General features: G+C 42.6%; 2 protein-coding genes across 5 annotated transcripts in view; both read left to right on the top strand.

Moving 5' to 3' along the window:
• Positions 1-756: 756 nt before the first annotated feature.
• On the top strand, positions 757-14,997 carry srprb (SRP receptor subunit beta). The gene is made up of 7 exons (XM_078563583.1): positions 757-914; positions 4,140-4,234; positions 8,236-8,313; positions 9,595-9,677; positions 11,553-11,689; positions 12,349-12,403; positions 14,446-14,997. The coding sequence occupies exons 1-7, from the start codon at positions 800-802 to the stop codon at positions 14,660-14,662; spliced, it is 780 nt and encodes a 259-aa protein (XP_078419709.1). The 5' UTR covers positions 757-799; the 3' UTR covers positions 14,663-14,997.
• Positions 14,998-20,669: 5,672 nt separating this feature from the next.
• The window catches only part of dgkd (diacylglycerol kinase delta), a 125,147-nt gene continuing 120,979 nt past the window's right edge, over positions 20,670-24,837 (top strand). For 3 of the 4 annotated variants that reach the window (XM_078563576.1, XM_078563575.1, XM_078563577.1), the window contains exon 1: positions 20,670-20,871. In XM_078563576.1, the coding sequence (XP_078419702.1) occupies positions 20,698-20,871 (174 nt within the window). In that variant the 5' untranslated portion in view covers positions 20,670-20,697. Of the gene's footprint in view, positions 20,872-21,943; positions 21,987-24,837 lie in introns of all 4 variants that reach the window. The other variant, XM_078563578.1, reaches the window with a different exon arrangement.

Raw genomic sequence — 24,837 nt, 5'->3', positions numbered from 1 at the left:
CAGGTGCTGCTATGCCACACAGAAGAAAACGATTATTTTTGTGTTAGTGTTGGTGAGGACGGATTCCTGGTTGAAAGAAACGAGGTTTGAGGAGAGTTTTAAGACCAAAGAGTCGCTAAAGAGTGCCTTACTACTTAAAATCCATTTGGTTATACTCAGACGATTGAGTAAAGTGACTTGTTTAAAAGGACACTGGAAAACTCACCTTGGTGTGGCAGGGGTAAGAGATCCTGTTAAAGCCCAGATGAACTTGGGACTTTAAACACAAGACTACATATGCTGACAGTGTGGTGTAATGTATAAACGTGGTGTGGGGTTTTGGTTGTGCTGAGAAGGTGATGAGGAATACATTTTCTGTTCAGTTCTGTTGAAGGGTCATGTTGGACTCGAAACGTCAACTCTTTTCTTCTCCACCGATGCTGCCAGACCTGCTGAGTTTTTCCAGGTAATTCTGTTTTTGTTTTACATTTTCTGTAGTTGAGTGTTTTAGGTGCTTACGAGGTAATGTTTAGTCAATGTTGATTGTAGTTTATTTGCTATAATTAAAGTCTTAAACGTGAAATCTTGTTGTGCAGTTATTTCTGGAAAATTCATATCTCTGTTTAAAAATGATGAGTTTCTTCGGGGATGGTAGAACATTCTGAATCTGATTCATTCTTGCTGCAATGCAAATAAATTACACCTCCCATGGTGCAGCGCGGGCCGCCCCCACCTCCCATGGTGCAGCGCAGGCCCGACCTACTTCCCGTGGTGCAGCGCGGGCCGGCCCCACTTCCCGTGGTGCCTCGGTGGTTCTAAGATGGCGGCCGCCACTCTGCAGCTTTACCTGGAGTCGATCCGCCGGGAGTTGGAACTTCAGGACCCGAGTCTGCTTGGACTCGTCGTGGCGCTGGTGACGGTGCTGGTTACCATCGGTAAGGAGGCTGCAGGGTCGTGGAGCGGCTGCTAGCCCGGTCCAGGAGAGTCAGGGCCCAGCTGAAGTCCCGCCTTGTGTCAGCGTGGCTAGACTCCCCCCGGGGCTGGACCCCTACCCCCCACCCTCTCTGTCTCTCTCCCTCTCTCTTCCCCCCCCCAACCCCGGGGGGCTGAACCCTGGACTCTCCACAGAAGCTCTTTGAAACCAGCCTTTTCTTTTAGATTTGGAGCTTGGCTCCCGACATTAATGTGACTCGGGTTTTATCTCTATTGTGAAGGTTTCTATCATATAAATCCTTAACCTGAGTTGATTGCTGCATTGTTCGAGAGAGCAACCTTTGGGTGAGATGTTAATCCAAGGTCCTGTCCTTTAGTTCAGGTGACCTAGATCCCATAAACACAAATACGTTAGTTATCCACCTTTCATAACCTCGATGTCCTGAAGAGCTTTACACCCAGTGAAATATTGTCTGGGAAACACAGCTGCCAGCTTGTGCTCAGCAAGGTTTCATAAACAGCTTTGAAATAATTGACCAGATGATCTGTTTTTTTCCGAAGTTGGGAGTAAAGGATAAATGTTGCGCAGGAGAATTCCTTCGCTCCTCTTCAAATAGTGCTGTGGGATCTTCTATATTCATCTGAGATAGCAGGCAGTGTTCTTATCTGAAAGGCAGTGCAGCACTCCCTCAGTCCTGCACTGAAATTCTAACATAGATATACTTGAAGCTTTGGAGTGACCACAACCTTCATTCAGACTTTGGCAAGGGTAATATCCCACGTAAAATATTTAAGGAAAACTGATTCTTCCAGCGTCCTGGTCACTCTTCAAGCAATGTATACACACAAAATGAACGGTCCATATCTTTGCTGCATTTGTACAGAGCAGAGCTCATTATATAATGTGTGAAGGGCTGCCATGCAGACTGGTGAGTATTGCTCTTGTTGAGGTAACTGAATGTTCAGCTTTGGTGTTCATGCAAATTGGAGTAGGTGATGTGCTGGGACAGAACATCGTCCTTTGACCTCTGCTTTCCAGCCCAGAGTTTGAAGAGGACAAGGACACAACAAATGGAATGAGTGATCTGAGCTCTAAAGTTCAGCAACTGGGGATCTCGAGCAGAACTCAGCTCAGGACCAATAATGCTGGATTGTGACAATATGTTTCTAATTTTGTGTTAGAGCCTCAACCATTCACTATATTGAGGTGATGGGATAGAAAGCCACATACCCAAATTTGCTGATGAGACAAAGATTGGTGACATTGTAAGCAGCGTAGATGGAATCATAAAATTACATAGAGATATTAATATATTAAGTAAATGGATTCAAGTGTTAGGCCATCCACTTAGGACTCAAAGGATGGAACTGCGTACTTTAATAAATGGTAAAAAGCTAGAAGCAGTTGAAGTGCAAAGAAACTTGGTACATAGATCAATAAAATGTCATGGACAGGTGCAGAAAGCAATCAATAAAGACAATGGAATGCTTCTCTTTATATCTAGACCATTATAAAACATGGGAAGGGGGGAGAAGTTACGCTGCAGCTTTATAAAGCCATGGTAAGACCACACCTGGAACACTGAGCAGTTCTATGCTCCACACATTAGAAAGGATGTATTGGCTGTGGGAGTGCAGAGTAAATCTACAAGAATCTTAAGTAGACTACAAGGGTTACATTATGAGGAGAGATTACACAGCCAAGGCTGTCCTCCCTGGAATTTAGATTAAAGAATGATTTGGTCAAAGTCCTCAACATACTAAAGGGAACTGAGGGTAGATAGAGAGAAACTGTTTCTGCTAGTTGTGGGAATTTAGGACTATGAGGCATAGTGGTCTTTGATGTAGTTGACCACACCAACTTGTTCCAATGCCTCTCCACCACTGTCTAGCTGGGTGGGACTGTGCTCACCTGGTTCCATTCTTATTTATTCAGTCATAGCCGATTACTTTTACTACAGCCATGCGATTACTTTCTGCTCTTGAACTTCTGTGTCCCCAAGCATCTATCTTTGGCCTTTTCCTGTTTCTCATCTGTGTGCTACCCCTTGGCGGCATCATCTGAAAACACATGAGTTTCCACATAATGATACCCAGCTCTGCTTCACCACCACCTCTCTTGACCCCATCCACCAACTCTAAATTATTAGACTGCTTGTCCAACATCCTATACTGGATGAGCAGAAATTTCATCCAACTAGGTATTGAGAAGACCAAAGCCATTGTCTTCAATCCCTGTCACAAACTCCATTCCCTTGCCACCCACTCCATCTCTCTCCCTAGCAACTGTTGGAGGCTAAACCAGACCATTTGCAACCTTACTGCTGTATTTGACCCTGAAATGAACTTCCAACCATATATTCACGCCTTCGCTCAAACCAACTATTTCGTAACCTTGCCTGTCTCCACCCCTGCCTCAGCTCACCCTGCTGCTGAAGCTCTCATCCGTGTGTGTTATCTCTAGATTTGACTCCAAATCCGACCTCCCACATACTACTATCTTTAAACCTGAGGTCATCCAAAACTCTGCTGTTAACTTGCACCAAGTCGTTTTCGCTGATCTACACTGTCTCCTGGTTAAGCAAAGCCTCAATTCTAAAATTCTCATCCTTAGTTTCAAATCCCTCCATGGCTTCACCCCCTTCTCATCCCTGTACCTCTTCCAGCCCCACACCCCTCCAAGGATATTTGCATTCCTCCAATTCTGGCCTCGTGAGTATCCCTGATTTTAATTTCTTCACTAATGGTGGCTGTGCCTTCGGCTGTTTAGGCCCTGAGCGCTGGTACTCCTCCTCTAAACCACCCTACCCCTCTTCCCTCCTTTAAGATGTCCCTTAAAATTTGTCTCTGACCTGTTGGTCATTAGCCCTAATATCTTCTCATGTGGCTCAGTGATACCTTTTGTTTGATAATGCTCCAGTGAAGTGTCTGTGTTAAGGGTGATATAAAGATACAGCTTGCTGTAGTCTAAATTTGATCCAGTACTTTTGGGGGTATAGTCAGGAAACACTTCTACCAGCAAAGGGTGGGAGAAGTTTGGAACTCTCCAACGAACGGCAGTTAATCATGAGCCAATTGTTAATTTTAAATCCAGTATTTTTATTATTAAATGTATGAATATATTAAATGGCAGAAAGGGCTTGGGATTAAATGCCCCACTCCTGTTCCCATGTTCCTATAATTCAGTGGGTTTGTTGTTAAACTATATTTTCTGTTTTGTCCTCCAGTTCTTTTTGTCCTGTTGAGGAGCAGAAAAAGCAGTCGCCGAGCAGTGCTTCTGGCTGGTTTGTGTGATTCTGGGAAGACTCTCCTGTGCTGTAGAGTAAGACTCTTTCAGACTGTATAATAATATTACTCCTGTGAAATCAGTTCCCTTGACCTTTTTCTGGTTTTCACTACACACTGTTCCTAATCGAAAGGATCAGTAACTTTCCTAATCCTCATTGCCTCTGGATGCTGATCTGATCCCCATGTGACTAGAGCTCGTTGTAATTGCTTCCCATTTTTTTAACCTTCTTCTTGGTGCTTCCCCAGAAGTTTCCTCGTTAGGAATCATGAATGATGGTCTGTATCCAACATGCTGCACCACTGCTTTCCCTTCCCTTATGGATACCCGTGGCATAATGCTGCAGCAGAGCTGCTCCTTTGCCTGTGCAAATGGTATTGTTTCATGGACAGCTATGAAGAATATGTGGTGAAGTAATGTTTTGTGTGTCTTGCCGTGGACTGCTCTCCACAATAGTGTGACTTTTTGTAGTGGTGAAGATGAGGAATGTCACTTCCCTTAATGGAAGTGATTTCTACTTATTCCATTAGCTTTGGTTGCAGCATAGAGAGGGCAGAGAGCCAAGTCTTCCCTATAACTCGTAGCAGCAGGTATAGGCCATTCAGCCCTTCAAACCTGCTCTTCTACTCAATAAGATCATTGCTGATCTGGTTGTGTCTCAACTCCACTTTGCCATCTGCCCCACCCCCCGACCCCCCATAACCCTTGACTCCCTTGTCTATCAAAAATCAGTTTAACTCTGCCTTAAATAAATTCATGACCCAGCCTCCACTGCTTTCTGGGGAAGAGAATTCCACATACTAATGATCTTCTGAGAGAAAAAAATTCTCTTCATCTCTTAGATGAGGAGATAGACCTCTGATTCTCAAATTGTGTCCCCTGGCTCTAGTCTCTCCCACAAGTGGAAACACCCTAACCATATCTACCCTATCAAATCCTTTCAGGATCTTATATGTTTCAATAAGATCACCTCTCATTCTTCTAAACTCCAGTGGGTATAGGCCCAACTTGTTCAACCTTTCCTCATAAGATAAGCCCCTCATCCCAGGAATGAGTCGAGTGAACCTTCTCTGAACTGCTTCCAACGATTATTATCATTTTTTCGAATAAGGAGGCTCAATCTCAGACTAGTGAAGGCCCAATGGGAGCTTTGTACACACTGAATTCATGATGTCTGTGTGGACTGGGCTGGACTTACACCTGTGTCCTTGAAGTGACTACTGTGTATGCTACCCCACTCTGCTGGGGTTTATCTTTTTACATGAAAGGAAAGATATGCTTGCATTTATATAGCAACTTTCATGACTACCGGGCGTCTCAAAGCATTTTATAGCTAATGAAGTACATTGTGAAGTGTAGTCAAATTTGGAATGTTGGAAAAATGGCAGCTAATTTGCAACCTACCACAAACACCCACAAACAGCAATGTAATAATGACCAGACACTCTGTTTCTTATGATGTTGAGTGGCAGATAAATATTGGCCAGCACACCAGGGATAAATCCCTGATCTTCAGAATAGTGCCATGAGATCTTGCCGATCCACCTGAGCAGGCTGGTGGGGCCTCCATTTAAAGTCTCACCCGAAAGGCAGTGCAGCACTCCATCAGTACTACACTGGATTTTTGTGCTCAAGCCCTGAAGTGGGACTTGAAGCTGGAACCTTGTGGCTCAGAACTGAGAGTGTCTGCTTTAGACTGCTTGTTGTCACGTTGTGCATGATAATATGGAAGAGACACTGTTTTTAATGAGTGTAGGACTGTTATAACATATAACGTGCAACATATTTTACTGCTGTTTATAGTGGTATCTGAGAGTAAGTTGCATATAGCATTCTCAGTGAATGTAGCTTGTGTGCAGCCGACAGTATATAGGGAAGTTGCGGGGAGGGTGGTGTGTTGGTGCAAACATTAAGGGCCGGTGTTAGTGGGAAGTGGAATATTGAGAGTATGAAGGTGGGTGGGATCTAATAATAATTGAATTGGAAAGAGGCAGGTGGGTTTTGATCTGGAGCAGTGAGACTCTTTTTCTAGCCTGTCCACTTGCCCCCTGGAGTCTCACTGGAGAGGTTTGGCTGAGGATGAAGTACATGGTGATAGTGGGTGCAACACTAGATGAGAGGGTGGGTGGTAAATGAGAAGTGGAGTTGATGGACTGGGGCTAAACCAGGGTAGCAGCTAATGCAAGATCCTTTGGCATCTGCACTAATCCTTGTAGCATAGTGAATGGGCTTTTCCTTCACATTATACGTGTTTGGTTTTTATCCATTGCCAGATTTAAAGCTAAGAGTACACAGCACAATGATTTGACAAATTTAGCAGCTGGAGTTAGACCTGTACATAGAAGTTACAATGAGAAAGGACCATTGACTCAACCGGTCCGTGTTGCAAATGGTTCTAATCACATTTACCCACCCCATTGCCAAACTGTTTACTCTCTTCTTTCATCCACCTGTCTAAGCTAATCGTTTCTGCTGGGGTCAGGAAATTTCCCTCTAACTACACTGGAGACACTGCTGCTTTTAGCAGCAAGAAGGAGATTTGGCATTGTCTTACTGCCGAGAGGGAACCTGGAGTTTGGCAGAACATCCTAGGGGGCCAGTAGAAAGGAGGAAGGAATGTGCAGCAAGCAGGGAATGGTTTCTCCTGATCCACTGCTGTTAACATCAGTTGAAATAATTATTTCTGTGGGTCTCCTGAACCTCAGACATGGACACATCCCCTGGGGAAATCACTCCCTACATCCCCAAGTCTGTCAACTCTGTGGCGAGGGGCCAGAGATTCCCATTTCTCATTTGGGTTATCATTTGATAAAGAATCTCTGGTTTGTAGCTTTTCAAGAGATTGCCACAAAAACTGAATTGTGTTATGAGATTGGTTCTTGGAAATGCATGTTTTTCTCTCTTGAATGCATCCTCTATTCCACAGATTTGGCAGAAATTTCTGGATTGCTCTCAGAATTTGGCTGATTTAAAAAAACAGGATGAGGCTAGATATTGAAAAGTGAAATCGGATGGGGCAGAAAGCAGGTGACTGCTCCAATCCTTATAGTTTCCAGTTAGGCAGGTTAGCTTCGGATTGTTCCCAACCTTTTAGTCTGTGGTGTTGCTCTCCCACTTTCAAGATTTTGTAATTTATCTAGGTAAAAATGAAATTCAGCAAGGTTTAAGCTTTCTATTGTTTGGCTAGATTAAGTGCTACTGATGCATCCTAGGAAACCATGCGAGCTGCATTAACTAGAACTGGAGGGCCTGCCATCAACTAAGAGTCACGGCTCTGGGTAAAATAGATCATATCCCAAGCCCAGGCTTTTGGGAGAGACTGAAACTTTGGAGTAAAAACTTAAAGGCAGGCATGTAAACCCATTTCAGTGGGGGAATGTAATGTCATTGTGGAAGATGTAACTTGTTGAATTTTTGTTTTGTTTAAAACCTTATTCTTAAATACAGTCATGGGCAGTGGGGTGTGAGGGGCAGTGGTGGTGGAATTGGCAGAATCTTTTCCACAAACACTGATTTAGTTCAGCAAACTTGAAAGGCAATCATTTCTACTACAAATGTTTACATGGGCAGTTTCAATGTTAAATATTGAGATAAAAGTGTTACCAAGTATATAGTGATGGACTGGAGGTTTTATGGGTTATTTCTCCAGGAAGTAAGGTTTTTAGTATTATACACATACATTTCCAGTGGATCTCCTGTGGGTTTACCTGTAGTGAGTCGGGTAATAATGAGAGCGGTGTGGTATTTCACTGATAAGGTAGAGCCTTGTCCCTCTTGAAGGTTATAAAGTGAGCTCTGGGAGGTGAATGGCTGTTCAGGCTGAAGGGCAGAATCCTGTGGAAAAGTCAATTGCGGGAAGCTGTAGACATTTTGGCGCTGTTACTTTCTGGGGTATCCCCTGTACATTTGAAATCACTGCCTAGAGAGGTACTTGGAATTTATTATAATTCTAATATAGAATATGAGAACATGTAAAATAAAGAATTAGGAGCCCATAATATTGCAACTCCTTTAACAACTCTTCTTTCTCATTTCAGTTATTGTCTGGAAAGTTTAAGGTGACACATACATCCATAACCAGTAACTCTGCATTGTACAGGGTTAGAAGTGACAAGGTAAGTGTGTGATAATGACCCTATGCCTCTGCATTTATTAAATAATTGATACAACTGGTTCTCTGAGGCAGCACTTGGTTCTTAATGGCAGGAAAGGGATGAAAACAAAGTCATTGTCTTCCCTGGACTCCATATACCTACAGTATTGAATAATGGATGGGCAAGAGTGATCATAATATTTCTGAAATTTATAAAAAGAGTGCTACCTTTTGAATAAAATGAATGTCATGATGATTGATTCCTCCTCTTGTGGCATTCACCAGGACATGTGCTTGCCCTAACTATTGCTCCCCACTTCAAACAACTTGGGGAAAACACCCTGAAAGTTTCATTATATTAACTGCCTTCTATGAAATATCAAGCACTTGTGTCTGGTTATTCAAAGGATTTTGTTTCTATCTTTCCTTGTATATTTTGTTTTGAGTGCAAAGGGAGATCATTATTTTCCTCATTTCCTTTGAAGATGTTGGCAAAGATTTGCATTTATATGGCACCTTATCTGTCAGAAACGCCCAAAGCACTTTGCGGCAACAAGTTCCTTAGAAACGCAGTCACTGTTCTTATGTAGGCAAAAGCAACACTCATTTTACAAGTCAGCCAGGCCCAAACAGCAAATGAGGAAAATACCAGTTAATCTGTTCTTAACGTTATTGGGTAGGGGAGGAATTAACGGCACAAGAGGAGCTCCCTCCTGTTGTTCAAGTGGTATTGTGGGTTGCTTAATGTCTACCTGGACTAGTGAACAAACTGAAGGGGCCTTGGTTGAACATCTCATCCAGCAGTGCACACCTCTGACTCCTTCGGTTGTTGACTTGGACAAATTTTGGTTTGGGTCAGTTGGTGGTGCTTTCACCTCTGTCAGACGTGTGTTCAAATCCCACACCAAGACATGAGCATTTAAATGGACTGACACTTTTGTGTAATATTAAGGGAGAATTGTCATGTATTGTATGACGGTTGAAGTATTTCTGTTGAATATGTAGTCAAATGAACAATGGGCTTAAAATAATGGGATACCGCCATAATCCAATGGTGTATGTGACTGATTGTAAATTTTTAGTGCACGAGTTTCCTTGGGTTTCAAATCTCCCAGTAATTTGGTGCATAATCTACATTCCTTTCCCAGTGTCAATTCTAGGAATGGTACCAGCCGAGAATTAAAAATGGAAATATTTCCAGTTGCTTCTGATGCGTTGTGGAGTTTGTTGCAAGATTAGCTAAGCAGACGCTAAAGAATTTGAGAAGTTGAGGAAACCATTGACCTTGAATCTCTTCTCACAGGGCCCAGCCGTTGCTTTATATGACCTCCCTGGTCATGAGAGTCTGCGTCTTCAGTATCTGGAGAAACACAAGGGTGATGCCAGGTGACAGGACAGAACCGTGCTTTATATTGTCGTACAGCTGTGGATTTGGGTGGAAACTTTGAGAACTCTGTTGTTTATGGTTTATGTGGGAGTGGATTAACTTTATGCTGTGGTGAGCCGTAAGGTAACAATTCATCAGAAGGCCATGTTCATTTAAAGAATTGTTTAATCAGTAAACTTCACTGATGGAGTTTGTCTTTTTGTTCAAAGATCTCCTAGTCAATACACAAAATTCAATTTTTAAAAAAATATCTGATCCCCATGATCAAAGATTATGAATAATAATTTTCATGCCTACAGTTAGCAACAGCTTGCATTTATATAGTATATTTAACTTAGTGAAGTGCCATGAGCCAGCTTTCTAAGATGCAATTAAGCAAAAATGGTTGCTGAGACAAGGAAGAAGGTATTATAAAAGGATTGAAGCTTAGTTAAAGAGGTAAGTTTTAAGGAGGGTCTTGCAGGAGGAGAAGGATGTGGAGAAGCAGAAGGATTTGGGGAGAGAATATCAGAGTGTAGTGCACAGTTAACTGAGGGGTTGGAAGGGAAGCAGGTGGAATGCACAAAAAGATTATGAAGTGTGGCAATGCCATGAAGGGACTTAGACGTGATGAGAAGGTGGGCCAGCAGTAATTGGTGAGCGTGACTCAGTGTGGGATAGCATGAAGGCAGCAAGTTTGGATATGTGGCTTTATACTCCATCATCTCAGTTGTTGATACAATGAATAGTTCAAGCCCTAGTATAGATCCTTGCAGGACACCAATAGTCACATCCTGCCAATTGAAGTATCTCTCCATTATTCCTAATCTCTGTGTCCTGCCACTGAGCCAGTTTTCTAACCAGGTCAGTAATTTGCCTTCAATCCCATGAGCTAAATGGTTTCTTATGAACGACTTTATCAAAGTGCTTTCTGGAAGTCCATATAAATAACATGCATAGACATTCTATTGTCCACTCCTTTAGTCATCCTTTCAAAAAATGCAATTAAGTTCATCGGGCATGACCTATCCTTTACAAATCCATGCTGGCTGTCTCTGAGCACTTGAAAAGTGTCATCGTTTTCAGCCATGTTATCTTTATACTACAGAAAATTTCTAACAACAGGTGTTAGGCTAATTGGTCTATAATTCCCTGGTTTCTTCCCCTCACTTTTCATAAGATGGCAAAAGAGACTGATCTTTCAAAAGAATCCATTATGGAGAGGTCTCTGACATAGGCAGAGGGTATCGGGCAATAAAACACCCAAATATATTTGCCTACCCCTCATGTTTGTGACTAACCACCTCACAAACAGGTCGAGCACACGTATTTCCATCCCCTCTCCAGTTTGCATTTCAGAAGAAATTTTCATGACCCTTTGCTACGCTGTAGCATCAAAGGATGAGGTTTGTGCCAAAGTTCTCATCAGATTGGCAACCAAGGTCAATGACAAACTGACCACTGCAAGCTGATGTTAACTGGTGATTAGAAAGGCTTTAGGATCACACTATAGATAAAGTTGTTTCTTTGAGCTGGTGCATACATGATTGGTGTGACTAGTCCTTGACCCTGGCCTATTTTCCCCATGGTTTGGTAGCATCATGGTTGGGAACTGCTTCCAATCAGTGAGCTATTAAAGTAAGTCTATCCATTTGACACCAGCTTTACCTGCCTCACTGTGACTTCATTCGTTAGGAGGGAGCATAGCTTTTATTTGAATTCCGACCATACTTTGATACCAATTGTACTCTATTTAATGCATGACAATAACAAGAAATTAGATCCTAAACTTTGGTTGTGTCTATGGGATAAGAAACAGAACTGTAAAATAAAATGCTGAGGATTTATGACATAGCACTCATAACACTACATAATTCTGTGTTCATTTCACACAGAGCCATTGTTTTTGTAGTGGACAGTGTGTCATTTCAAAAAGAAGTGAAGGATGTAGCTGAGTTCCTCTACATGTTGCTGACTGATGCTATGATTGCGAAGAATGTACCTCCACTCCTAATAGCCTGCAACAAGCAAGGTAAAGTGAAGGTTGTCCTACTTTATTCATATGGCTGAAGACGCAGTTATAGTTTTGTTGAGGTTACCAATCTAGTAGTTGTCATGCTAGAGCCTGGCATGGTGTTTGAGTACTTTGTAGATTGTTACCAAGTTGTCAGTGTAATGCACAGATGTGAGGACCTCTTCACTTTGTGCTTAATTTGAGTTTGGGAAGGATCTTAATTCTGCAATTTGTTGGGGGTATAGAGGGATACTTCATCTCTGCATGTTGAGGGAGCTCAGTCTTTGCTGTATATCGAGATATGTCAGAAATATATTTGGTAGTTACCATTCAGAAACTTTGTCCTCAGAATTAAAGCTTTGGGTGTGTCAATGTTGGAACTATATGTAAAGTAATAGGCTTATGTTTAGGCTCCGGCTGTTTGCCTACCATCTGTATGTGTACTGTTGCAATAGATTAAAGAATATTTAGCTTAAAATCGCACAATAGCAAATAATCTGAAGTTAGAACTCTTACTTGATTGTTACAAAGGTAAATGTAAAAGTTGCCAAAAATGTGGTCTATCTGTAGAAATTTATGAGAGGCAGTATATGGTTTTTGGCACATGCACTAATGAAATTGTTTGTGAGTTCCACAACTTGGGGAGAATTGTAATTTTGTTTCCTGTTGAATTTCAGATGTGACCATGGCCAAATCTGCAAAATTAATCCAGCAGCAATTGGAAAAGGAACTGTAAGTATCAGGCTCTTACAAGGTTAACTGTTGGAATGCACAATAACTGAGGAAGGCTTAACAATTAAGAGTTTTGTTTTTACAAAATTTCTGTTACCCACTTTGGGAAAGAAACATTGTGTGAAGGCTCCATTCTTAGAACAGCAGACTTTGGGTTCTCTCTGCACCTCAGTGGCTAGATCGCATAAGAAAATCCACAAGAAAGTATGATATTTGTGGGAGATGCAACACCTTAAAATTGTATATTTTTACAGTTTTTTAAAAAAGCAATAACTCAGGAGCACTCTTAGAGCCACAGATATACCCTGCTTTTCAATTGATAATAGTTCTTTGTGGAATAAACTTAAACAGTGAGATGCTTTAAGTTGCTGTATGCAACTTTCTAGAAGTTATACATTGTGTACGTTTAGCTTCTTGCTAAAGCAGCATTTCCTATTGTTGCAAAAGGTTTACCCAGATGACTATTTAAGACAACTTGATATTAGGAGAAATAAAGAATGTGGGCTCACTGCATGTTAAAGTGCCTTACTGGGGTTCTTTACAGCTCTGTGGAGGGTAAGCTGAAGGTCAACTGATGCAGCCATACGTTTCCCACTACAGTGCCGGTCTTAAAGCAGCTCCATAAAGTGCCCATTGGGTGGAATGTTGAAGGAATTTCACTCTGTATGAAATAGGAGCAGGAAAAGACCATAACGAATATCAAGTCTGCTCCACCATTCAATACAATCATGTCTGATCTTGGGCCTCAACTCTGCTTTTCTGCCCCCTCCCCATACCCCTAGATTCCCTGAAAGATCAAAAATTTGTCTATCCCAGCCTTAAATATGTTCAACGATGGAGCATCCACAACCCTCTGGGATAGAGAATTCCAAAGATTCACAACTTTTTTAGTGAAGTAATTTCTCCTCGTCTCAGTCCTCTTATCCTCGATCGGCCCCTTATCCTGAGACTGTACCCCCATGTTTTAGATTTCCAGACTGTTATGACCAATGCAGTTGGTAAAGCGGAGTTATTTAAAAATCCCAGAGGGAAACTTTAAACAACTGTCATAACCAATAATTTTAAGTGTTATGTTTGAGTTGCGACTCTAAACTCAGGAATCAGACCACTAGTTCTTGAGGTTTTACATTAAACTTAATGAAACATTTTATTAATTACACAGGTTAAAATATATACACGTGGCTACAAATTACTACTATCATAACTTTTAACAAATTCCCAAACTAACCTCCATTAAGGCAACAACAACCCATAGACTTAACCAAACACCAGTCAAAGCATTTTCACCGTACAAATTCAGAATGAGGTTCTTTTCACTGTGGAGCCAGTTGGAGGCTTGCAGCTGCCTTTTGATCTTACATTGCCTCTGCCTGCACGCCCAAAAACTACTGAGGTTATACCTGCCACCCCCGATTGAATTCAAATTCTCATTATATCACCAGTCTCTTTGAACTTTACCTTTTAACAATGAAACCCCTTTCATAGTACCAATTTTATTAGTAATATAAACATATGGCTTGGTATCTATTAGAAAGGTGTCAAGTTTTCACCCCATTTCTTGAATGCCCTGTTCAAAGAAGTGCACATGCACACTATCCCTCTGTTTACATCTCAAACTAGTACATTAAAGCACCCAGGCTAGCTGGTTTTAATCCAATTAAGACACACCCACAAACCAAGCCTCTATTTTAAAAGAAAAATATTTTCCAAAATATTATATACATTAATAACTTCATGACACCGACCAATGGAAATAATCTGTGTCCACCCTATCCAGTCTCTTCAGAACCTTGCATGTTTCAATGAGATCGCCTCTCATTCTTCTAAACTCCTGAGAATATAGGCCCAAATTACTGTGGGCGTGCTAGCTTAATATTACCCTTTCATTTCTGTAGCATGGTGTTAAATGTAATTATTGCCAGCTTGGATTGTTTAAAGCAGGTATATTGTGGAACTGCAGTGTCAGTACAAAGTGAAACCACTTTTATGCTATAATCGTATCACTTAATTCCGCGGTTAATCTGTGTTTTATCTTGTCACAGCAACACTCTGAGGATGATTCGTTCTGGTGCGCCAAAGTCGCTGGATGGATCTGGCACTGGAGGTGTGGTGCCTTTAGGAAAGAAGGGAAAGGAGTTTGATTTCTCCCAGGCACCGATGAAGATTGAGTTTGTTGAGTGCAGTGCCCGAGGGAGCAAAGGGGACAAAAGCGAAGCAGACCTTGGAACTGTGGAAGCGTGGCTTGTTAAAGTAGCGTGAGCAATGAGATGGTGTAAAAATGGAAGTCATGTCATGCTGCCAACACGAGAGAATTAATTCATGTACAGACTTGCAACAAAAGTGAAACTGTGACCAAGGATCCAAAAGTTATGTTTTTAATGCTGAAGGTTTGAACAAATGCAGAACCCCGGCTGCTCAATGTTTGCCATGGCTGTCTTGAGCTGAGCTAGCTTGATACCTCTTACATTTAGTTGTTCAGGTTCCACAGCTAGGATATTGATGTGAGCAGTGCTTTTCATGTTGCTTCTGTTGCTGAATTGGCGGCACCAGTACCTTGTCTGTTCATAAGCAAATAAAGTAATGGATCCAAATCACCGTTTACAGCAGTGCAGTCTTTCTATGGTGTTATTTTATATGGAATGTGCTGGACTAGACAGGTATTAGAAATGCAGAGGTAGATATTTAATGAAAATGCAGCCCAATCCTTTGGTGCTGTGCGCTGCTTTATTATATCAGAAACAAATTCTTAGGGTGGGAGTGGGGGATATTTTGTTCGGTTAGTTTAAAAACAAAATAAATTAACTAAATTTATTTGTTTCTGATTGCCACATATAATTAGTGCAACCTTGGCCACGCCTGATGCACAAGAAGATGCTCGTGGCTGTTCGAGCACACTGTTGGCTGCCACTGCAGGAGTTCCTCAGGGCAGTGTCCTTGGCTCATCCACTTTCAGTTGCTTCATCAATGACCACCTATTTGGCAGTAACACTATTTGCTGATGATTCCAAGTGTTTAGCTCCATTCACAGCCCCTCTGATTACGAAGCTATCCACGTCAGGGCCAGAGCCAGACTTTGGATAACTTTACAGGCTGGTGCTACGTGAAGGCCAGGGGTGACCATCTCCAATAAGAAAAAAAACATCAATATCATGGGAACACCATCACCTCCAAGACATACATCAACCTGACTTGGACTTCAATTACCATTGCTTTGTCCTTTGGGTCTAAATCCTTGAATTTCCCATTTAATGCCATGTGGGAGCACCGTCGCAAGGATTGTGTTGGTAACTTAGCAGCGGATGATCGTTACTCAGGGTAGATCAGGATGGGCACTGAGCCTTGCCAGCATTGTTGACAGCTTAAGAATTGTTTTGAAACTGGTTTGTTGTTTCCTGTGCATGTCACCATCACAAATCTTTAAATTTTAGTTGTGAAATTCATCTGCAGCTTGAAGAATTGGTCCACTGCTTGGTGTGTTAAGGATGATTTAAATTTCATAACTTCCAATCAGGAGGTGCTAATATTCCTTAAAAGATTGTTTAGATTAAATCCTTGTGCTATGTCCGTGCTGATTTATTAACAGCACAAATAACACCATTGTGTTTAACTTGTCCTGTTCTGCAGTTACATCTCATTAAAGGTGGTGTCTGTAAGAACCCATTTTTCTTTTGGTGAATAGATGTGTGAACATCTTGGCAGCTGTGTCCTGTTGCAAAACCAACTTGATTAAAAAAAACAAGTGGGACCTAGTCATCTTCAACTTCAGATTTGGTGCCTACATTAAAGAACCCGGGAATCAGATGTTGAACAGCAAAGTTTGACTTTGCTAACTCCTGCAGGCACTAAAATTGTGGAAGATATTACTGCATGATCCTTGGATGTACGGAGTGTGTAAATTATTATAATAATTAGAGTTGCACCACTATGTATGTTTGTAAGTTCTACAAGCACATTCTAGATGCAGAATATTGGGTTGTATTGTGCAGTAAAGCTTTCACATCGGAAAGTACCACTGATGTAGCGGAAGAGATGCTGATTTTCAAAACTAACTCTGGGCATTCCATGGTATTTTCTGTCCATTATATACCAGGTGTGTTATGGAATTATTTTCCTGCACACTTAAATGCCACCCTTCAACGCCCAACTGGAACAGGTGCTGTGTGGGTGGAACAGATCTCAGGTAATGGGTCCTGCCAATTTCCCTTTGTCTTGCGCAGTCAGCTTGTTGCAATGCATGGTCCCTTTAAGATGGCTGTGTGTGTGCATTTTAAAGGTAATGTTGCCTGAGTATGAGCCATGGCACCTTCCCCATGGCTTCAGCGCCACATACCCACGCAATTTAGAAGGAATTCTTCTCAGGTGCTCCAAACACATTTAAAGAAACCTGCCCTGTTGACATTTAGGGCCTTAAAGAACCTTGTGCACAGGTGCCCCCATTCCTTTTTTTTTCTGCAAGCTGTGGCCATTGGGCATCATAGGAAATAGGAGCTGGAATAGATCATTCGACCCATTGGGCCTGCTCTGCCATGCAACTAGATCATGGCTGATCATCTACCTCAACACCATTTTCCCCCGTACTATCCACATATCCCTTGATGTCTTCAATATCTAGATACTTATAGATCTCTGTCTTCAACGTACTCAATGACTGAGCCTTCACAGCCCTCTAAGATAGAGAATTCACTACCCCCTGAATGAAGAAACTCCTCCTCCAGCTCAGTCCTACCTCTTATTCTGACACTGGGTCCTCTGGTTCTAGAACACCCCCTCCCCGCCAAGCCAGTGGAAACATCCTTCCTGTATCTACCCTGAAAGAATTTTGTATGTTTCAATAAGATAATATCTCATTCTTCTAAACTCTAGAGGACAGAGGCCCAGTCTCCTCATAGGACAATCCCACCATCCCAGTAATCAGTCTGGTGGACCTTTGTTGCGTTCCCTCTATGGCAAGTATATCCTTAGGTAAAAGACCAAAAGATGACTTTACTCCTGCATTCAAATCCACTTGCGATATAGGTCAACATACAACTCGCCTTCCTAATTGCTTGCTGCACCTGCATGTTAGCTTTCAGTGAATTATGAACAATGGCATCCTTTGGACATCAACACTTCCCAATCTCTCACCATTTAAGAAATATTCTGCATTTCATCGTAAGCATCAATGTCTGATTTACGAAAAATAATGACAAAGCCATGTAAGAGATAGAAATATAGTGTGGCGGCCACCGTTAGGTTTTGTGTGAATTATCCATCAAATTCAGAAATAATTCAACTGTTTGCTTACCAAGGTTTGTATAATATGAAATGAGGATTTCAAGGAAAAATAATGTTTAATACGATTTATATTTAGTGCCTTTAACATAATGAAAGGTCCCAAAGTGCTTCACAGGAGTATTATAAAAACAAATATGACACCAAACCAATAGACAATAAGACAGTATCAGGTCAGGCGACCAAAGGAGTGTTAAAGGAGAAAAATGGAGTAGATAAGCGGAGAGATGTAAGGGGAAAATTCCAGAGCTTAAGGCCTAGGCAACTGAAGGCACAACCACCAATGGTAGAGCAATTAAAATTGGGAATGCTCAAGAGGCCAGAATTAGATGAGTGCAGACATCTCGAGAGGGTTTTGGGGCTGGAGGAGATTACGGAGATGGGGACTGTCAAGGTCATGGAGTAATTTGAAAACAAGGATGAGATTTTTTGATCAGCAAGTGTAGTGGTGATAGTGAATGAGACTTGCCGAGAGTTAGGCCATAGGTCGCAGAGTTTTGGATGGCCTCAAGTTTACAGAGGGCAGAATGTGGGAGACCAGCCAGGCATGTGATGGAATAGTCAAACCTACTAGAGGTAACAAAGGGTTCCCAGCAGCAGGTGAGCTGAGGCAGGAGTGATGTAACAGAGGTGGAAAATGGTGCCAAAAAGGATAGCAAGACTGGACTGCCACCATCTTTGAACCTTCTGTTTAAATCCCAGGATCTATTAGGAAACCTGCATCTTGGGTGGCAAATGGTTTCAGCTGCTGTTGGCATATTAACACTAGGAGATGGAACCATGGAAGGTTTAATGCACTGAGCCACCTGTAACCACCTGTCCAACATTTTAAAACTCTCTCTTCATAACATGTGTATTAAAATTGAGATGTGAACAAAAGATATAAACCAGACATAAATAAGCAAAAACTAATACCTAATGATGAATTCACACTATCTGCTTAGGATTTAAAGAATGTAATGGCTTGCAACCGCTAGCCTGAATGATTTTTTTCTTTGGCAACTACATATTCTTGTTCATGTCAATCTCTACTGCATTAGGTCTGACTTTTAGACGAACTCATGACTCTTGGTTTTGCAACTGGGAATTGGAATTGCCCACTGGCTGCAGGATATTTATGATCTTTGTATTTCTCTTGCCTCTATCTGTGGGGAGATGTGGCGCTAACAGAACTCATTCACGGGTAGGTCCTATTTCTCATGCTTTTAGTTCTTATTGCAGATGTGCACCAACCAGCCTTTGTAGGTGTTTTCTACAATAGTCTATCCAGAAAATTTGTTATTAATTTGGAAGAGGTTCAGTGCTGAACCTCTGAGAAAGTTACAAGATATTCTAGAATGTCTTTCTTATTGAGGTTATAAAATATATCTACCACAGCTTGGCATAGAATGCCTTTGGCCTTTAAACTGTTTGCTTTGTGTTGCAACTATGAATGTATCATCTACATTAAGGAATTCGCTTTCTCTATACAGCACTCCATAAGTCCCATTTATAGTGATCTGTCTCCATTTTGAAGCCAACTATGAGGGTTCAGAAACAAGTCTATCTGATCTAGATGAAGGTTCACAACTTTCAAACGTTCAGAAATGGATGTTTTCTAAATCTTATGTCAAGCTTTCTTACATGAGGATTATTTTGTAGTACCTACCTACCCGCACCCTGGGAAAGAGGTTCGCTGAGTTGAGTTCATTGGGTACATTTTGAAGTGGATTTGCCAGCAAAGCCTGAGCAGCTCAGCCACTAGTGCCCATCAAAGGTGCCCCACCTCATGATATGGGTACAAAGGTGAGGGTTGTCATGTTAGGGAAAATCTCCTTTCTCTTCCTTGCTTGCACCTCACACCTCCTTCCCATTCACTCCCCCCCACCCCCCCCTCCACACACACACACACACACACACCCCCCCACCACCCTGCCATCAGTATTTGTTTTGATACCTGCAGCAATCCATTCTGGATGGAGGACAAATGTTCCTTAATTCTTTTTTTTTGTTTTTAAAGAGAAAGGGAGTTCTCTTTTTTTTAGGGGATCTGCTCTAAAAAGTGCACAGAATCCTGAGCTCGTTGCGCACTTCTTTGTGGCCAGGGCACTATTTCAGTTAAAGTACTGGAAATCCTGATCATTTGGGTGTAATAGTCTGCTTAGAACAATTTCTGCCCATGGAACTGGATAAAGGATATTTTGGATGGGAATTCCTAGGTACATTGTATGCTCATGGATAACAGCCTAGGGTGTTCACATCCTTGGCTCTTTGGTATAATAGTAACTCCTCCCTCTGTGGGGTGCGGATGTACCTCTCTTGCCTTAGTTAGTGATCAGGCCCCTCTCCATAAAGGAGAACCTCTGCTTAGAATATCACTGCTCTTCTTTGCGATTTGGCCTGAGTACACCTGTAGAACTGCACTGACATGTCATCTTTGGTTATGAGCCCAAGTCTGCAGTGGGATTTGAATCCAAATCCTGCTAATTCTGAGGCAAAAATGAACTCACTGAAGGAAAGCTTCTGGTCCTACTTTCATCTCCAACCAACTCGTGCAGATCCACCTCATGTTACAGAAAGGCTAACATCGCTTTGTAAACAGACTATAGAGGCCAGCAGCTGCACAGAGGCTTCTGGTTAACTGAGTGGACTGGCCCTTTAAATTTACCTGTGAAAAGCCAGTACTACTTTTAGCATTTTTATAGTTCTGCCTCTTTTCACAGATTATTGGGAAGGCTGTTTGTTCTAAATTTGTTTGCAATGTGTTGAAGTGGAGCCCAATATTATATCTCTGCACTACCCATTGCAGCATTGGTTCATCTGATTCCACCTGCAGTTAACACCCCCACCTCCGTGGCCGTGACTCCTGGTACTGAATGATCTGAGACGGCGAGTGGCGGTACTGCGGGCTCTCGGTTTCCCCCTTGCGGCGAGTGGCAGTACCGCGGGCTCTCGGTTTTCCCCCTTGCGGCGAGTGGCGGTACCGCGGGCTCTCGGTCTCCCCCTGGAGGCGGCGCTGGGCTGAAGCCCCGGTTGCTGCGGTGATGATGGCGGCTCGGGAAGCGCAGGCCGCCGGCTCTGGCTGTGAGCTGGGGACGCGGGAGCGGCTGGCCAGCGGGAGCACAGTGGGAGACGAGTCATCAGACAGCGAGGCCGAGCATGAATCCGCGCAGAAACTGATCCGCAAAGTGTCCACCTCCGGCCAGATCCGCAGCAAGGTGAGGCCGGGGCCCGGGGGAGGAGGAGGGGAGCGGGAGCCCTGAAACTCTCCGCCGCAAACACGGGGGCTGCAGCCGGGACCGGGAGCGGGGAGGCCGCAGGGGGAGCCTGAGGCTCGAGTGAGGCAAAAGAGCGAGCAGAGTCTGTAACCGGGAGAAGAAAACAGAGACCCCGGGAGGAGCGGGAGAAACAACTGGAAAAACAGCGCCCGGATCCCGGGAATAACCTGCCCCTGGTCCCGATCTCCGGGAATAACCTGCCCCTGGTCTCGATCTCCGGGAATAACCTGCACCTGGTCCCGATCTCCGGGAATAACCTGCCCCTGGTCCCGATCTCCGGGAATAACCTGCCCCTGGTCTCGATCTCCGGGAATAACCTGCCCCTGGTCTCGATCTCCGGGAATAACCTGCCCCTAGATCGGATCTGCAGGATTAATCTGTCCCATGGATCCAATCTCCAGGAATAATCTGCCCAGGGGTCTAACCTCCAAGAGCAATCTTCCCCTAGGTCCAGTCTCCAAGAATAATCTTCCTCTGGGTCCAATCTCCAGGTATAATCTGCCCCTGGGTCCAATTTCCGGGAATATTCTGCCCTAAAACTCATCCCCACGATGCATCACAAAATTTATCCTCAAGCATAATCTACCACTGTATGTTATTTGAGTCTCCTGATAGGTTATCCCCTAATTTTGCCTTGCAGAGTTTCATGCTGTACAAAATCTTTGGGGAAAGTGCTATAGGGTGTTTACAAGGTTAACTGTTTATTCGGGCTGCTTTCATCCACATTGCTCGGTGCTATTGCCAAAGGTTGGTTATCTGTTCAATATTGATCAGTGGCTGTTGAAGTATTGTAATTGTGGGGGATGGAATCTTCCATAACTAGTACACAGCATCTAAGAGATGGCTGGGCGATTGAAGGACATGTCGCTCAGGCATTCTGGTCTCCTGGATTGCCTGCATGGGTTGAAGAGCAATTTTCCCAATTATATATACCGAAATTAACTTGTCTTTTCCTCATATTTTTCTCCTGCCTTGGGAGATTGGGTGGCTGGTTTCCTGTCTGTCTTTTCAGATGTTTCAGTATGATGTCAAGGATTTAGATCGTGATTCTGCGGGTAAGATTGCCTGAGTGGCTTTGTAACGGGAAACTTTGTCTTTTGAGTTTCATGCCAGTCAGCAGAAGAGAGGAGTTAGTTTTCAAATAATCCGCTGCTCAAAAGTGTGTCCAAAGGTTTGATAGAATATACATTATATATTCAGCTAACTTTTCAAAGAGAAAAGTACACGGTATATATTAAAATTTGCCATTGATATCTGCACTTCTTATTTCGGCTATTCAGTCATGCCTCTGGGAGAGATAGGGTGGGAGGGGGATCAGTGCACAAAATAAGGGTTCTCTGTTAAAATTCATTGGTCACTATTATTTAAGTATTGGATAGGAAAAGGGACACCGCTAGACAGTGTGGGTCACAATGTCCACTCGTAGCAGTGAGCACACTGATGCTAAACCTGAGAAGATATTTTGTGTAAAAACCCAGATGTGTGAAAGAGAATAACACTTCTCTGAACCTCATCTCAGGTATAAACAGCCTCTGAATGACATCCCTAACCATACCTGAGAAAAGCCCAACATGCAGCAGTGGCATAGAGTTATATAGAGTCGCATTGACTCCACAGCCCAGAAAATTATCCATACATGGTTGATGCTGGTGCCTATGCTCCACATGAGCCTCCTTCCATCCTTCTTCAACTCACCCCATCAGCAGAACTTTTTATTCCTTTCTCCCTCATTTACTTCCTGGCTTCAATGCTCTAAGCTGGCAGTGATGAGAAACTTAGTCCTAGCCACTTCCCACCCATTTGATCTCTAATCCTTGAGTTTACCGCCTCAGGCCTTGTGATTCCTGGCTTTTCAATCCTCTAGTACCTGTCCCCTGCACTTATCCTTATGGCGCACCACTTTCCTCATCTCTCCTTGCTCATTGGACCTCTCAGCTGATACATCTTTTCTTTGACTTGGATCTGCAGCTGCAAAGAATGTTTACAAATGCTCAGAGTGAGCGTCCCACGCAGATATACAATAGTAATGCCGAACAAACATTGTCACGTCACTGTGAGCGAAGCTTCCAAATTCTCCATGGCAGAGTGGTGGAAGGGGAAGGATGTCACCTACCTCATCATATCAGAGGGCAAACAAGCATTCTCACCAAGACTAAGTGCCATGGGAGCTCGAAGTAAAGTTGCTGAACCATCCAAACCCAGCTCCCTTCTTTAAGGACAGTCATTTAGAAAGTAGGAGGCACAAAAAGTAAAGCAAGAGAAAAAAAAAATACATATGGAGCCATCACAATAACACTAAATAGATCATTGTAGGACTATGGGGAATGAGTATGGAATGGGTCTAATATGGATAGCACTTTCAAAGAGCTGGCATAGGCACAGTGGGCTGAATGGCCACTGTGCTGTAAAATTCTATGAAAAGCTGTAGAAAAACAGACTTCAGTGGAAAGTAGAGCATGCACAGACTATCATGTCAGCAAGTGAGATTATCCTTGAACCAGGAGAATTCTCAAATAATTAATGAAATTTAATAATAAAAATACTGTTGATGAAAGAAAAAACGTGTGTGATGGGGCCTTTATTCACGAAGCATTAGGAGAAAATGTCACAATGTTGTCTTGAATCACTTCCCCTAGTTGTGCTCCCCGCTCTTGCCGACTTCCAGCTCTGTTCTCCTTCCTCATGCTTTTGAATCTCCTCAAGACACTGTGCTGAAGGCTGTATGTGTGTGTGAGTTGTCATATAGATGTGAATGGAGACATTTCAGTTCTGCACCAAACCTCGGATGCCTTTGGTTGCAACCCAACCTCAAAAAAGAACAAACCATTCTACTTCAGAAATTTTGCCTAAAGTTTCGCAACAAGTTGGAAGGCGTAAGATAAATTCAGTTGTAGAGATGTTTTTTTTAATCTGTATCTGTGGTGTGTTACTTGTGGAGATTCAGGAGGAAACTGACCTTGCCTCAGAACACCTTAGCGATGCTGCAGTTATAGGCGTGGCGATCTGGGGCTGAGAAACCCGAGGTATTGGTAGGTGTGAATGTGTAACAGGCAGCTGTATAATAAGAGCATCTCATCTAAATGCTACTTATAGACATAAAAGGGTGGCAGTCCAGTGCAATTTTGATATATTATAGATTAGTTACGATTGCTGGCTTATATCACATACCAAACAGTGATCTGTTTTAGTAATTGCTGCAAGAGTTTTGCCAGCAGTTGCCTTCAAAGTGGTTTGATTTTTGTTTGAACATGTCAGGAGACTTGGAATAGTGTTTTTATTTCTTCAGCACATCTGCAACACCAATCTGATTTCAAGTTTGGTGAATGTATCCTGGTACAGTTTGAAATAAAAACAGTACAAAATCTTTATTTCTTTTGCTCCAGTATTGATGTTGAAATGTGAAATTTAGCCTCCACAAGTGTTAATGTCATCTACTGAGAGCAGAACAAAAATAATTTTTCATTGAAACCTTGGCTCCCTGCTCCAACTGACTATGTAAAATATAGAGCAGTGTGCGGTTTAATCTAAATGAGCCTTACTTCCTGGTATTTCTCTGAAAATATTTAGTCTCTTGAGGGGGACCTACTCAGCTATAAATAGCTCTGGTCGTCTGTTCTCAGTAAGCTCACAGACTGATGCTGACCAGATGGAATTTATCCACCAGAACATGCAAACAGCAAAACACTCAATTTGCTGGATTTTTTTTTCCCAGAGACTTGTTTAGCAGTTAAAAAATCTAACACATGTATCAATTCCTGAAGACCCCATAAAGTCTGGGCTTGAGATTGGAACCGTAGCACCTCACCCTTACACCACCCCTGTTATAAAATTGTGTCTTGTCTTTAACAGGATTGGAGGGCATCAGAGAGAGCAGTGAAAAGCTGGGGAGTGGGTGGCATGGTCAAA

The sequence above is a fragment of the Cetorhinus maximus genome, chromosome 19 (genome assembly GCF_964194155.1).
Source record: "Cetorhinus maximus chromosome 19, sCetMax3.hap1.1, whole genome shotgun sequence".
NCBI classification, from domain to species: Eukaryota; Metazoa; Chordata; class Chondrichthyes; order Lamniformes; family Cetorhinidae; genus Cetorhinus; species Cetorhinus maximus.
This window is presented reverse-complemented; position numbering and strand designations above follow the sequence as displayed.

Coding starts and splice junctions, on each gene's coding strand:
- srprb (XM_078563583.1), top strand. CDS start 800: ATGGCGGCCGCCACTCTGCAGCTTTACCTGGAGTCGATCCGCCGGGAG. Junction 915..4,139: donor GACGGTGCTGGTTACCATCG/GTAAGGAGGCTG, acceptor TTTGTCCTCCAG/TTCTTTTTGTCCTGTTGAGG. Junction 4,235..8,235: donor AGACTCTCCTGTGCTGTAGA/GTAAGACTCTTT, acceptor TTCTCATTTCAG/TTATTGTCTGGAAAGTTTAA.